Source organism: Taudactylus pleione, unplaced genomic scaffold, assembly GCF_031769625.1.
Source record: "Taudactylus pleione unplaced genomic scaffold, aTauple2 ptg000620l, whole genome shotgun sequence".
NCBI lineage: Eukaryota > Metazoa > Chordata > Amphibia > Anura > Myobatrachidae > Taudactylus > Taudactylus pleione.
In genome coordinates, this window is record NW_028285022.1 from 863258 (window position 1) to 879988 (window position 16731).

The 16731-nt window shown below is 38.5% G+C and overlaps 1 protein-coding gene across 1 annotated transcript in view; it reads left to right on the plus strand.

The window, feature by feature from the left end:
• LOC148479330 (uncharacterized) overlaps positions 1-16731 on the plus strand; it is a 212260-nt gene that overhangs the window by 102813 nt on the left and 92716 nt on the right. Inside the window, exons 18-19 of the mRNA XM_088454607.1 lie at positions 1531-1638; positions 8348-8455. Of these exons, the coding sequence (XP_088310733.1) occupies positions 1531-1638; positions 8348-8455 (216 nt within the window). The remainder of the gene's footprint in view (positions 1-1530; positions 1639-8347; positions 8456-16731) is intronic.

Below are 16731 nucleotides of genomic sequence, written 5' to 3' on the forward strand. Positions count from 1 at the left end.
ATACAGTATAGAGTGTGATGTAGCAGATAGTACAGTATAGAGTGTGATGTATACAGATAGTACAGTATATGGTGATGTAGCAGATTATACAGTATAGAGTGTGATGTAGCATATATACAGTATAGTGTGAGATGTATACAGATAGTACAGTATAGAGTGTGATGTAGCAGACAGTACAGTATAGAACGTGATGTATACATAGTACAGTATATAGTGATGTAGCAGATTATACAGTATAGTGTGATGTAGCAGACAGTACAGTATAGAGTGAGATGTAGCAGACAGTACAGTATAGAGCGTGATGTATACAGATAGTACAGTATATAGTGATGTAGCAGATTATACAGTATAGTGTGATGTAGCAGATTATACAGTATACAGATAATAAAGTATATAGTGTGATGTATACAGATAGTACAGTATATAGTGATGTAGCAGATTATACAGTATAGAGTGTGATGTAGCAGATAGTACAGTATAGAGTGTGATGTATACAGATAGTACAGTATAGAGTGATGTAGCAGATTATACAGTATAGAGTGTGATGTATACAGATAGTACAGTATATAGTGATGTAGCAGATTATACAGTATAGAGTGTGATGTATACAGATAGTACAGTATAGAGTGTGATGTAGCAGATTATACAGTGTACAGTGTGATGTAGCAGATAGTACGTATATAGTGATGTAGCAGATTATACAGTATAGAGTGTGATGTATACAGATAGTACAGTATATAGTGATGTATACAGATAGTACAGTATATAGTGTGATGTAGCAGATAGTACAGTATAGAGTGTGATGTATACAGATAGTACAGTATAGTGTGTGATGTATACAGATAGTACAGTATAGAGTGTGATGTAGCAGATAGTACAGTATAGTGTGTGATGTATACAGATAGTACAGTATAGAGTGTGATGTAGCAGATAGCACAGTATAGAGTGCGATGTATAGAGTGATGTAGCAGATAGTATAGTATATAGTGTGAGATGTACAGAGTGTGATGTAGCAGATTATACAGTATAGCGTGTGATTTAGAGAAACATTTATATTATAGCATCTGATGTAGACAGACATGGATAGTATAGTGTGTGATGTAGACAGACATGGATAGTATAGTGTGTGATATAGACAGATATGGATAGTATAGCGTGTGATGTAGACAGACAAGGATAGTATAGCGTGTGATGTAGACAGACATGGATAGTATAGTGTGTGATATAGACAGACATGGATAGTATAGCGTGTGATGTAGACAGACAAGGATAGTATAGCGTGTGATGTAGACAGACATGGATAGTATAGAGTGTGATGTAGACAGACATGGATAGTATAGTGTGTGATGTAGACAGACATGGATAGTATAGTGTGTGATGTAGACAGACATGGATGGTATAGAGTGTGATGTAGACAGACATGGATGGTATAGAGTGTGATGTAGACAGACAAGGATAGTAGATGTGATACATAAACAGATAATAGAATGATACATGAGGCTGCTCAGTAATAACATGATTATATTACAGGGACATACACTAGTGATGTTACTACAGGACCAGACCCGATCTATACAACCAGGGAGGCGACCACTGAGCCATCGGTCACCGATCTAGGGACAGAAACCAGTTATCCCAGTAAGTCATCAGTTATCTATACTGGGGTCACAGGAGACCAGGGGAGGGAGCGTGTTTTTTGGGGAACTTGACATATATTCATATTACATTTTTTAGTATATAGTGACAGTATAGGAGCGTGTGATGTAGCAGATATTACAGTACATAGTGTGATGTAGCAGATATTACAGTATATAGTGTGATGTAGCAGATATTACAGTATATATTAGGATTTAGCAGATAGTACAGTATAGCGTGTGATGTATAGAGTGTGATGTATACAGATAGTACAGTATAGAGTGTGATGTATAGAGTGTGTTGTAGCAGATAGTACAATATAGAGTGAGATGTAGCAGACACTACAGTATATGGTGTGATGTATACAGATAGTACAGTATAGAGTGAGATGTAGCAGACAGTACAGTATAGAGTGTGATGTATACAGATAGTACAGTATAGAGTGTGATGTAGTAGATAGTACAGTATAGTGTGATGTAGCAGACAGTACAGTATAGTGTGATGTATACAGATAGTACAGTATATAGTGATGTAGCAGATTATACAGTATAGAGTGAGATGTAGCAGACAGTACAGTATATAGTGTGATGTATACAGATAGTACAATATAGAGTGAGATGTAGCAGACAGTACAGTGTATACAGATAGTACAGTATAGAGTGAGATGTAGCAGACAGTACAGTATATAGTGTGATGTATACAGATAGTATAATATAGAGTGAGATGTATCAGACAGTACAGTATAGAGTGTGGTGTATACAGATAGTACAGTATACAGTGTGATGTAGCAGATTATACAGTATAGTGTGATGTATACAGATAGTACAGCATAGAGTGTGATGTATACAGACAGTACAGTATAGAGTGTGATGTATACAGACAGTACAGTATAGAGTATGATGTAGCAGATTATACAGTATAGAGTGTGATGTATACAGATAGTACTGTATAGAGTGTGATGTAGCAGATTATACAGTATAGAGTGAGATGTATACAGATAGTACAATATAGAGTGAGATGTAGCAGACAGTACAGTGTATACAGATAGTACAGTATAGAGTGTGATGTAGCAGATAGTACAGTATAGTGTGATGTAGCAGATTATACAGTATAGAGTGAGATGTAGCAGACAGTACAGTATAGAGAGATATATACAGATAATACAGTATATAGTGATGTAGCAGATAGTACAGTATAGAGTGAGATGTAGCAGATTATACAGTATAGAGTGTGATGTAGTAGATAGTACAGTATAGAGTGTGATGTATACAGATAGTACAGTATAGTGAGATGTAGTAGACAGTATAGTATAGAGTGAGATGTATACAGATAGTACAGTATATAGTGATGTAGCAAATTATACAGTATATAGTGAGATGTAGCAGACAATACAGTATAGAGTGTGATGTATACAGATAGTACAGTATAGAGTGTGATGTAGCAGATTATACAGTATAGAGTGAGATGTAGCAGATTATACAGTATAGAGTGTGATGTATACAGATAGTACAGTATAGTGTGATGTAGCAGATAGTACAGTATAGAGTGTGATGTATATAGATAGTACAGTATAGAGTGTGATGTAGCAGACAGTACAGTATAGAGTGTGATGTAGCAGACAGTACAGTATAGAGTGAGATGTAGCAGATTATACAGTATATAGAGTGTGATGTAGCAGACAGTACAGTATAGAGTGTGATGTAGCAGATTATACAGTATAGAGTGTGATGTAGCAGATAGTACAGTATAGAGTGTGATGTATACAGATAGTACAGTATATAGTGATGTAGCAGATTATACAGTATAGAGTGTGATGTAGCATATATACAGTATAGAGTGAGATGTATACAGATAGTACAGTATAGAGTGTGATATAGCAGATTATACAGTATAGAGTGTGATGTAGCAGACAGTACAGTATAGAGTGAGATGTAGCAGACAGTACAGTATACAGCGTGATGTATACAGATAGTACAGTATAGAGTGTGATGTAGCAGATTATACAGTATAGAGTGTGATGTAGCAGACAATACAGTATAGAGTGTGATGTATACAGATAGTACAGTATAGAGTGTGATGTAGCAGATTATACAGTATAGAGTGTGATGTAGCAGATAGTACAGTATAGAGTGTGATGTAGCAGATTATACAGTATAGAGTGTGATGTGTACAGATAGTACAGTATATAGTGATGTAGCAGATTATACAGTATAGTGTGATGTAGCAGATTATACAGTATACAGATAATACAGTATATAGTGTGATGTATACAGATAGTACAGTATATAGTGATGTAGCAGATTATACAGTATAGAGTGTGATGTAGCAGATAGTACAGTATAGAGTGTGATGTATCAGATAGTACAGTATAGAGTGTGATGTATACAGATAGTACAGTATATAGTGTGAAGTATACAGATAGTACAGTATATAGTGATGTAGCAGATTATACAGTATAGACTGTGATGTATCAGATAGTACAGTATAGTGTGATGTAGCAGATTATACAGTATAGAGTGTGATGTATACAGATAGTACAGTATAGAGTGTGATGTAGCAGATAGTACAGTATAGAGTGTGATGTAGCAGATTATACAGTATAGAGTGTGATGTATACAGATAGTACAGTATAGAGTGTGATGTATACAGATAGTACAGTATATAGTGATGTAGCAGATTATACAGTATAGAGTGTGATGTAGCAGATAATACAGTATATAGTGATGTAGCAGATTATACAGTATAGAGTGTGATGTATACAGATAGTACAGTATAGTGTGATGTATACAGATAGTACAGTATAGTGTGATGTATACAGATAGTACAGTATAGAGTGTGATGTATACAGATAGTACAGTATAGAGTGTGATGTAGCAGATTATACAGTATAGAGTGTGATGTAGCAGATAGTACAGTATATGGTGATGTAGCAGATTATAAAGTATAGAGTGTGATGTAGCATATATACAGTATAGAGTGAGATGTATACAGACAGTACAGTATAGAGCGTGATGTATACAGATAGTACAGTATATAGTGATGTAGCAGATTATACAGTATAGTGTGATGTAGCAGATAGTACAGTATAGAGTGTGATGTATACAGATAGTACAGTATATAGTGATGTAGCAGATTATACAGTATAGTGTGATGTAGCAGACAGTACAGTATAGAGTGAGATGTAGCAGACAGTACAGTATAGAGCGTGATGTATACAGATAGTACAGTATATACTGATGTAGCAGATTATACAGTATAGTGTGATGTAGCAGATTATACAGTATACAGATAATACAGTATATAGTGTGATGTATACAGATAGTACAGTATATAGTGATGTAGCAGATTATACAGTATAGACTGTGATGTATCAGATAGTACAGTATAGAGTGTGATGTAGCAGATTATACAGTATAGAGTGTGATGTAGCAGATAGTACAGTATAGTGTGATGTAGCAGATTATACAGTAAAGAGTGTGATGTAGCAGATTATACAGTATAGAGTGTGATGTATACAGATAGTACAGTATATAGTGATGTAGCAGATTATACAGTATAGAGTGAGATGTATACAGATAGTAAAGTATAGAGTGTGATGTAGCAGACTGTACAGTATAGAGCGTGATGTATACAGATAGTACAGTATATAGTGATGTAGCAGATTATACAGTATAGTGTGATGTAGCAGATTATACAGTATACAGATAATACAGTATATAGTGTGATGTATACAGATAGTACAGTATATAGTGATGTAGCAGATTATACAGTATACAGATTATACAGTATAGAGTGTGATGTAGCAGATTATACAGTGTAGAGTGTGATGTATACAGATAGTACAGTATATAGTGATGTATACAGATAATACAGTATATAGTGTGATGTAGCAGATAGTACAGTATAGTGATGTATACAGATAGTACAGTATAGAGTGTGATGTATACAGATAGTACAGTATATAGTGTGATGTATACAGGTAGTACAGTATATAGTGTGATGTAGCAGATAGTACAGTATAGAGTATGATGTATACAGATAGTACAGTATAGTGTGTGATGTATACAGATAGTACAGTATAGAGTGTGATGTAGCAGATAGTACAGTATAGTGTGTGATGTATACAGATTGTACAGTATATAGTGTGATGTATACAGATAGTACAGTATAGAGTGTGATGTATACAGGTAGTACAGTATAGAGTGTGATGTAGCAGATAGTACAGTATAGTGTGATGTAGCAGATAGTACAGTATAGTGTGTGATGTATACAGATAGTACAGTATATAGTGATGTAGCAGATTATACAGTATAGAGTGTGATGTATACAGATAGTACAGTATATAGTGATGTATACAGATAATACAGTATATAGTGTGATGTAGCAGATAGTACAGTATAGTGATGTATACAGATAGTACAGTATAGAGTGTGATGTATACAGATAGTACAGTATAGAGTGTGATGTATACAGATAGTACAGTATAGAGTGTGATGTATACAGATAGTACAGTATAGAGTGTGATGTAGCAGATAGTACAGTATTTAGTGATGTAGCAGATTATACAGTATAGTGTGATGTAGCAGACAGTACAGTATAGAGTGAGATGTAGCAGACAGTACAGTATAGAGCGTGATGTATACAGATAGTACAGTATATAGTGTGATGTATACAGCTAGTACAGTATATAGTGTGATATATACAGATAGTACAGTATATAGTGTGATGTATACAGATAGTACAGTATATAGTGTGATGTATACAGATAGTACAGTATAGAGTGTGATGTATACAGATAGTACAGTATAGAGTGTGATGTAGCAGATAGTACAGTATTTAGTGATGTAGCAGATTATACAGTATAGAGTGTGATGTATACAGATAGTACAGTATTTAGTGATGTAGCAGATTATACAGTATAGAGTGTGATGTATACAGATAGTACAGTATACACACATCGGAGACAGAGACACTTCTCAGCTATACACGGACAAGAACCTGCTTCCACACGGCTTCAGAGTGGCAATCCGGACACTGCCCTCTGCTTACATTGGTACATGATTGGGAAGGAAATCTTTAGGACATCCACGATTATATGTACAATCACTAACCAGATAAGTGACTATTCTTATTTCATTCTGGTGAATACTCAGGTACTGATGTTATTGTTCCTACCATCAGTCACCTCTGAACTGCAGCATAATAACGTATTATAACCTATTAATATAGCTGTTACACACTGACTTTTGTTCAATAAGCCTAGCTTGTTTTTAAGCTACTTGTAATTGCATCTTGGTTCCCCTTTTTCATAGTGATCGATCATTATTCACAATTTCCTTTTTTTCTTTCAAGACTATGGGCCTCATTCAGAGGCGGTCGCAAGACGTGTCCGTTCTCTCTGAATGTGGACGGCCGCTTGCTTTTTCTAGTGCGGCCTCCTGGTCGCTAGCTAAGCTTTGAGTTACCACCCACAGCTTAGCGATCGACCAGGTTGATGGTCATGATGGTCAAGACCATCGGGGCTTGTGACGAGACCCTAAGGTTGGGTCTCGGCAGTCGCAAGGCCCAGGGAGCTTCCTGCTCTGATCAAGCAGGAAGCTCCCCACTGACATCAGCCGCCCACAAAACAGTAGGCGTTCCTTACGTAACGCCTCAGTTTGTGTAGCCACGCGCCCGCCCCGCCTGCACACGGGCCAAGCTGTCGATCAACATTGACAGCCGGCCCTTTTGTAGTGAGCTCCGGAGCGAGAGAGTTTCGCTCTCGCTCCAGGGCTTGCGCATGCGCAGTGCGGCCGCTGCATGTGTGCAGAACCAAAACATCGACCCGGTTGCGAGCGTGCAGCGCTTGCGTCCGGGTCTGAATGTGGTCCTATATCTTGAGTGTGTTTTTTCATTTATTACATCCATGTTATATACTCTCTTGGTTCAGCACCTCTGATAATATAATTAAAACAGACACATAATCCTCATCATCATTTATTTCATTGCTGGATTTTGTTATTTATCTTTATTTACTGCATTCAATGCTACATTAAATATATTAATCATTTAATTCTCAATTCCTATCTGCGCTCCCTATTATTTCTCCTTTCTATTAGGGGTAGCCACCCATTTTGGTGAGCTGTATTTAGCAATTGATTCATCACAGCGCCCTTTATCTCTGTGTAGCGAGTATAGTACACTATATAGTGATGTAGCAGATTATACAGTATAGCGTGTGATTTAGACAGACATGGACAGTATAGCGTGTGATGTAGACAGACATGGACAGTATAGAGTGTGATGTAGACAGACATGGACAGTATAGAGTGTGATGTAGACAGACATGGATAGTATAGCGTGTGATGTAGACAGACATGGATAGTATAGCGTGTGATGTAGACAGACATGGATAGTATAGCGTGTGATGTAGACAGACATGGATAGTATAGAGTGTAGACAGACATGGATAGTATAGCGTGTGATGTAGACAGACATGGATAGTATAGCGTGTGATGTAGACAGACATGGATAGTATAGTGTGTGATGTAGACAGACATGGATAGTATAGCGTGTGATGTAGACAGACATGGATAGTATAGAGTGTGATGTAAACAGACATGGATAGTATAGCATGTGATATAGACAGACATGGACAGTAGATATGATGATACATAAACAGATAATAGAATGATACAGGAGACTGCTCAGTAATAACATGATTATATTACAGGGATATACACGAGTGATGTTACTACAGGACCAGACCCGATCTATACAACCAGGGAAGCGACCACTGAGCCATCGGTCACCGATCTAGGGACAGAAACCAGTTATCCCAGTAAGTCATCAGTTATCTATACTGGGGTCACAGGAGACCTGGGGAGGGAGCGTGTTTTTGGGGAACTTGTCATATATTCATATTACATTTTTTAGTATATAGTGACAGTATAGATCTTATGATGTAGCAGATATTACAGTATATAGTGTGATGTAGCAGACAGTACAGTATATAGAGTGAGATGTAGCAGACAGTACAGTATATAGAGTGAGATGTAGCAGACAGTACAGTATATAGTGTGATGTAGCAGATAGTACAGTATAGAGTGCGATGTAGCAGATTATACAGCATAGCGTGTGATTTAGAGAGACATTGATATTATAGCGTTGTTACATGTGCCGCTGCGGCTCTCTAGCTACCTGGACCCTGGCTGCTATGTGCAGCTTCTCACCTGCTGGTAGTCTCGTTACCTCACTTCAGCCTGACGGACCAAACACAGGAGACCTCTCCCTTCATTAGGGATTCAAGTCTGTTCCTGCCTGCCGGTGATATTACTAAAGACACACACACACACACACACACACACACACACACACACACACACACTAGTTGGTCAGTCTGACTGAACTACAAACGTGAACGCGCATGAACGTTTATCGTTCATCATTTTATCTTAGAAAGTGAATGATTTTTTCAACACTTGAACGATAAACGATATCGTTAACGATAATTGTTCAAAAAATCGTTGTGTGTGTGTATGCACCTTTAGTTCTTGTTGCTAGTGGATGTCCACTTGGTCGCTGCACGCTGTGCAGTTCCTCGCTCCCTGACCTTTGCTCTGAGACTCAGGGCCTCAGTCAGACCCGCTCGCAAGCACATAGCACTCGCAAGCGGGTCGATGATGGGGTACTGCGCATGCGTGGCATGCGCCGCACGCATGTGCAAGCCTCGGAGCGAGAGACAAATTATCTCGCTCCGGGACTCACTACAAAAGGGGCAGCTGTCAATGTTGATCAACAGCTCGCCCCGTTTTGTAGGCGGGGAGAGGGGGTGGCTACACAAACAGAGGCGTTCCTTGTGGGAGGCACCACTGACATCACCAGTGATGTCAGTGGAGAGCTTCTTCCTCTGTTAGAGCAGGAAGTTCTCCGGGCTTGCGACGGTAGAGACCCTACCACAAGGGTCTCGTTACAAGCCCCGATGGTCGCGACCATCACCTGGCCGCTCGTAAAAGCTGTGGGTGGTCACCCACAGCTTAGCGAGCGGCCAGTAGCGTCTGGGTCTGAATCAGGGCCTCAGTCCTCAGTGTCCTGTCACTGCCAGTCTTACTCCTGTGTCCTGCTGGATTCTGCCCTGTTCCTGTGTCCATCCTAGCTCCAGCTTACCTTCTGTGTCTCCTCCAGTTTGTGTCTAGTCCCAGCGTGTACCTGCATCTCCTGCCAGCTCAACTGTATCAAGTACGGATTCTGTTACAGCTTCAACCTGCATTCACCTGTCAGTTCAACAATATCAAGCATAGGCAAATGCAGGGGGGGTTCTGTCTGCCTGGAAACCCCCCTCCCCAGCCCACACCATGACTACAATAGAAATAGAATTTTACTAGCTCTGCATGTTCTTCTCAGTATCACAAATGAAATAATTAGCACCACCTGTGGATCTTTTAACATATATCAGTCAGTAATAAATAACCTGTGCACCAACTAGGAGATTTGGAAAACATTCACTGTTAGGGATATGCTGCTATACAGGGGCAGAACTATGGGAGACAATGGAAGCGCCTGCCGCCGGGCTCCAGCTCTGAAGGGGCCCCTCCTCCATTGTCCACAACATATTCACCCCACTTAGGGCTGTAACTATGTACCTGGAGTGTACCATCACAGCCGCCCAATACATGGCACCCCTTCCCGGCACCTGGAGAGCTCCATGTCAGACCATCAGCTGTTATCTATATATCTTTCTATCTATGCCTGTCTGCATGCGAATTGCTACAATACAATATCAGCGGCTGTGACGGGGGTGTTGGGGGGGGGCTACCCCAAATTATAACTTTCCTCCGGGCATCTCGGATGAATTTACGCCACTGCTGCAATAGAGCACAATATGAACATATATGTCCAGGGCAGTGCTAGGTTCTACTGCTACTCCCCCAGACTCTTAATGCCCTGGAATGGCGCCCACATATAAAGTAAAAGCATTCAGCTCAGGCAGGATGGCCCTACTGCCGCATCTAATGGCTAATTACTGTGATCGCTGGTGCTGTATATGCTGGAATTATGACACACAATACACTATGTATGACACATATAATGGGTTACTGTGATCACTGGTCCTGTATATGCTGGAATTATGACACAATACACTATGTATGACACATATAATGGGTTACTGTGATCTCTGGTCCTGTATATGCTGGAATTATGACACACAATACACTATGTATGACACATATAATGGGTTACTGTTATCGCTGGTCCTGTATATGCTGGAATTATGACACACAATACACTATGTATGACACATATAATGGGTTACTGTGATCACTGGTCCTGTATATGCTGGAATTATGACACAATACACTATGTATGACACATATAATGGGTTACTGTTATCGCTGGTCCTGTATATGCTGGAATTATGACACACAATACACTATGTATGACACATATAATGGTTACTGTGATCACTTGTCCTGTATATGCTGGAATTATGACACACAATACACTATGTATGACACATATAATGGGTTACTGTGATCACTGGTCCTGTATATGCTGGAATTATGACACACAATACACTATGTATGACACATATAATGGGTTACTGTTATCGCTGGTCCTGTGTATGATGGAATTATGACACACAATACACTATGTATGACACATATAATGGGTTACTGTGATCACTGGTCCTGTATATGCTGGAATTATGACACAATACACTATGTATGACACATATAATGGGTTACTGTGATCGCTGGTCCTGTATATGCTGGAATTATGACACACAATACACTATGTATGACACATATAATGGGTTACTGTGATCACTGGTCCTGTATATGCTGGAATTATGATACACAATACACTATGTATGACACATATAATGGGTTACTGTTATCGCTGGTCCTGTATATGCTGGAATTATGACACACAATACACTATGTATGACACATATAATGGGTTACTGTGATCACTGGTCCTGTATATGCTGGATATATGACACACAATACACTATGTATAACACATATAATGGGTTACTGTGATCACTGGTCCTGTATATGCTGGGATTATGACACACAATACACTATGTATGACACATATAATGGGTCACTGTGATCACTGCTCCTGTATATGCTGGAATTATGACACACAATACACTATGTATGACACATATAATGGGTTACTGTGATCGCTGGTCCTGTATATGCTGGAATTATGACACACAATACACTATGTATGACACATATAATGGGTCACTGTGATCACTGCTCCTGTATATGCTGGAATTATGACACACAATACACTATGTATGACACATATAATGGGTTACTGTGATCACTGGTCCTGTATATGCTGGAATTATGACACAATACACTATGTATGACACATATAATGGGTTACTGTGATCCCTGGTCCTGTATATGCTGGAATTATGACACACAATACACTATGTATGACACATATAATGGGTTACTGTGATCACTGGTCCTGTATATGCTGGAATTATGACACACAATACACTATGTATGATACATATAATGGGTTACTGTGATCACTGGTCCTGTATATTCTGGAATTATAACACACAATACACTATGTATGACACATATAATGGGTTACTGTGATCGCTGGTCCTGTATATGCTGGAATTATGACACAATACACTATGTATGACACATATAATGGGTTACTGTGATCGCTGGTCCTGTATATGCTGGAATTATGACACACAATACACTATGTATGACACATATAATGGGTTACTGTGATCACTGGTCCTGTATATGCTGGAATTATGACACACAATACACTATGTATGACACATATAATGGGTTACTGTGATCACTGGTCCTGTATATGCTGGAATTATGATACACAATACACTATGTATGACACATATAATGGGTTACTGTTATCGCTGGTCCTGTATATGCTGGAATTATGACACACAATACACTATGTATGACACATATAATGGGTTACTGTGATCACTGGTCCTGTATATGCTGGAATTATGATACACAATACACTATGTATGACACATATAATGGGTTACTGTTATCGCTGGTCCTGTGTATGATGGAATTATGACACACAATACACTATGTATGACACATATAATGGGTTACTGTGATCACTGGTCCTGTATATGCTGGAATTATGACACAATACACTATGTATGACACATATAATGGGTTACTGTGATCGCTGGTCCTGTATATGCTGGAATTATGACACACAATACACTATGTATGACACATATAATGGGTTACTGTGATCACTGGTCCTGTATATGCTGGAATTATGACACACAATACACTATGTATGACACATATAATGGGTTACTGTGATCACTGGTCCTGTATATGCTGGAATTATGATACACAATACACTATGTATGACACATATAATGGGTTACTGTTATCGCTGGTCCTGTATATGCTGGAATTATGACACACAATACACTATGTATGACACATATAATGGGTTACTGTGATCACTGGTCCTGTATATGCTGGATATATGACACACAATACACTATGTATAACACATATAATGGGTTACTGTGATCACTGGTCCTGTATATGCTGGGATTATGACACACAATACACTATGTATGACACATATAATAGGTCACTGTGATCACTGCTCCTGTATATGCTGGAATTATGACACACAATACACTATGTATGACACATATAATGGGTCACTGTGATCACTGCTCCTGTATATGCTGGAATTATGACACACAATACACTATGTATGACACATATAATGGGTTACTGTGATCACTGGTCCTGTATATGCTGGAATTATGACACAATACACTATGTATGACACATATAATGGGTTACTGTGATCCCTGGTCCTGTATATGCTGGAATTATGACACACAATACACTATGTATGACACATATAATGGGTTACTGTGATCACTGGTCCTGTATATGCTGGAATTATGACACACAATACACTATGTATGACACATATAATGGGTTACTGTGATCGCTGGTCCTGTGTATGATGGAATTATGACACACAATACACTATGTATGACACATATAATGGGTTACTGTGATCACTGGTCCTGTATATGCTGGAATTATGACACACAATACACTATGTATGACACATATAATGGGTTACTGTGATCACTGGTCCTGTATATGCTGGAATTATGACACACAATACACTATGTATGACATATAATGGGTTACTGTTATCGCTGGTCCTGTATATGCTGGAATTATGACACACAATACACTATGTATGACACATATAATGGGTTACTGTGATCACTGGTCCTGTATATGCTGGATATATGACACACAATACACTATGTATAACACATATAATGGGTTACTGTGATCACTGGTCCTGTATATGCTGGGATTATGACACACAATACACTATGTATGACACATATAATGGGTCACTGTGATCACTGCTCCTGTATATGCTGGAATTATGACACACAATACACTATGTATGACACATATAATGGGTCACTGTGATCACTGCTCCTGTATATGCTGGAATTATGACACACAATACACTATGTATGACACATATAATGGGTTACTGTGATCGCTGGTCCTGTATATGCTGGAATTATGACACACAATACACTATGTATGACACATATAATGGGTTACTGTGATCACTGGTCCTGTATATGCTGGAATTATGACACACAATACACTATGTATGACACATATAATGGGTTACTGTGATCACTGTTCCTGTATATGCTGGAATTATGACACACAATACACTATGTATGACACATATAATGGGTTACTGTGATCACTGGTCCTGTATATGCTGGAATTATGACACACAATACACTATGTATGACACATATAATAGGTTACTGTGATCACTGGTCCTGTATATGCTGGAATTATGACACACAATACACTATGTATGACACATATAATGGGTTACTGTGATCACTGGTCCTGTATAAGCTGGAATTATGACACACAATACACTATGTATGACACATATAATGGGTTACTGTGATCACTGGTCCTGTATATGCTGGAATTATGACACACAATACTCTATGTATAACACATATAATGGGTTACTGTGATCGCTGGTCCTGTATATGCTGGGATTAGGACACACAATACACTATGTATGACACATATAATGGGTTACTGTGATCGCTGGTCCTGTATATGCTGGAATTATGACACACAATACACTATGTATGACACATATAATGGATTACTGTGATCGCTGGTGCTGTATATGCTGGAATTATGACACACAATACACTATGTATGACACATATAATGGATTACTGTGATCGCTGGTGCTGTATATGCTGGAATTATGACACACAATACACTATGTATGACACATATAATGGGTTACTGTGATCACTGGTCCTGTATATGCTGGAATTATGACACAATACACTATGTATGACACATATAATGGGTTACTGTGATCCCTGGTCCTGTATATGCTGGAATTATGACACACAATACACTATGTATGACACATATAATGGGTTACTGTGATCACTGGTCCTGTATATGCTGGAATTATGACACACAATACACTATGTATGACACATATAATGGGTTACTGTGATCGCTGGTCCTGTGTATGATGGAATTATGACACACAATACACTATGTATGACACATATAATGGGTTACTGTGATCACTGGTCCTGTATATGCTGGAATTATGACACACAATACACTATGTATGACACATATAATGGGTTACTGTGATCACTGGTCCTGTATATGCTGGAATTATGACACACAATACACTATGTATGACACATATAATGGGTTACTGTTATCGCTGGTCCTGTATATGCTGGAATTATGACACACAATACACTATGTATGACACATATAATGGGTTACTGTGATCACTGGTCCTGTATATGCTGGATATATGACACACAATACACTATGTATAACACATATAATGGGTTACTGTGATCACTGGTCCTGTATATGCTGGGATTATGACACACAATACACTATGTATGACACATATAATGGGTCACTGTGATCACTGCTCCTGTATATGCTGGAATTATGACACACAATACACTATGTATGACACATATAATGGGTTACTGTGATCGCTGGTCCTGTATATGCTGGAATTATGACACACAATACACTATGTATGACACATATAATGGGTCACTGTGATCACTGCTCCTGTATATGCTGGAATTATGACACACAATACACTATGTATGACACATATAATGGGTTACTGTGATCGCTGGTCCTGTATATGCTGGAATTATGACACACAATACACTATGTATGACACATATAATGGGTTACTGTGATCACTGGTCCTGTATATGCTGGAATTATGACACACAATACACTATGTATGACACATATAATGGGTTACTGTGATCACTGTTCCTGTATATGCTGGAATTATGACACACAATACACTATGTATGACACATATAATGGGTTACTGTGATCACTGTTCCTGTATATGCTGGAATTATGACACACAATACACTATGTATGACACATATAATGGGTTACTGTGATCACTGGTCCTGTATATGCTGGAATTATGACACACAATACACTATGTATGACACATATAATAGGTTACTGTGATCACTGGTCCTGTATATGCTGGAATTATGACACACAATACACTATGTATGACACATATAATGGGTTACTGTGATCACTGGTCCTGTATAAGCTGGAATTATGACACACAATACACTATGTATGACACATATAATGGGTTACTGTGATCACTGGTCCTGTATATGCTGGAATTATGACACACAATACACTATGTATAACACATATAATGGGTTACTGTGATCGCTGGTCCTGTATATGCTGGGATTAGGACACACAATACACTATGTATGACACATATAATGGGTTACTGTGATCGCTGGTCCTGTATATGCTGGGATTAGGACACACAATACACTATGTATGACACATATAATGGGTTACTGTGATCGCTGGTCCTGTATATGCTGGAATTATGACACACAATACACTATGTATGACACATATAATGGTTACTGTGATCACTGGTCCTGTATATGCTGGAATTATGACACACAATACACTATGTATG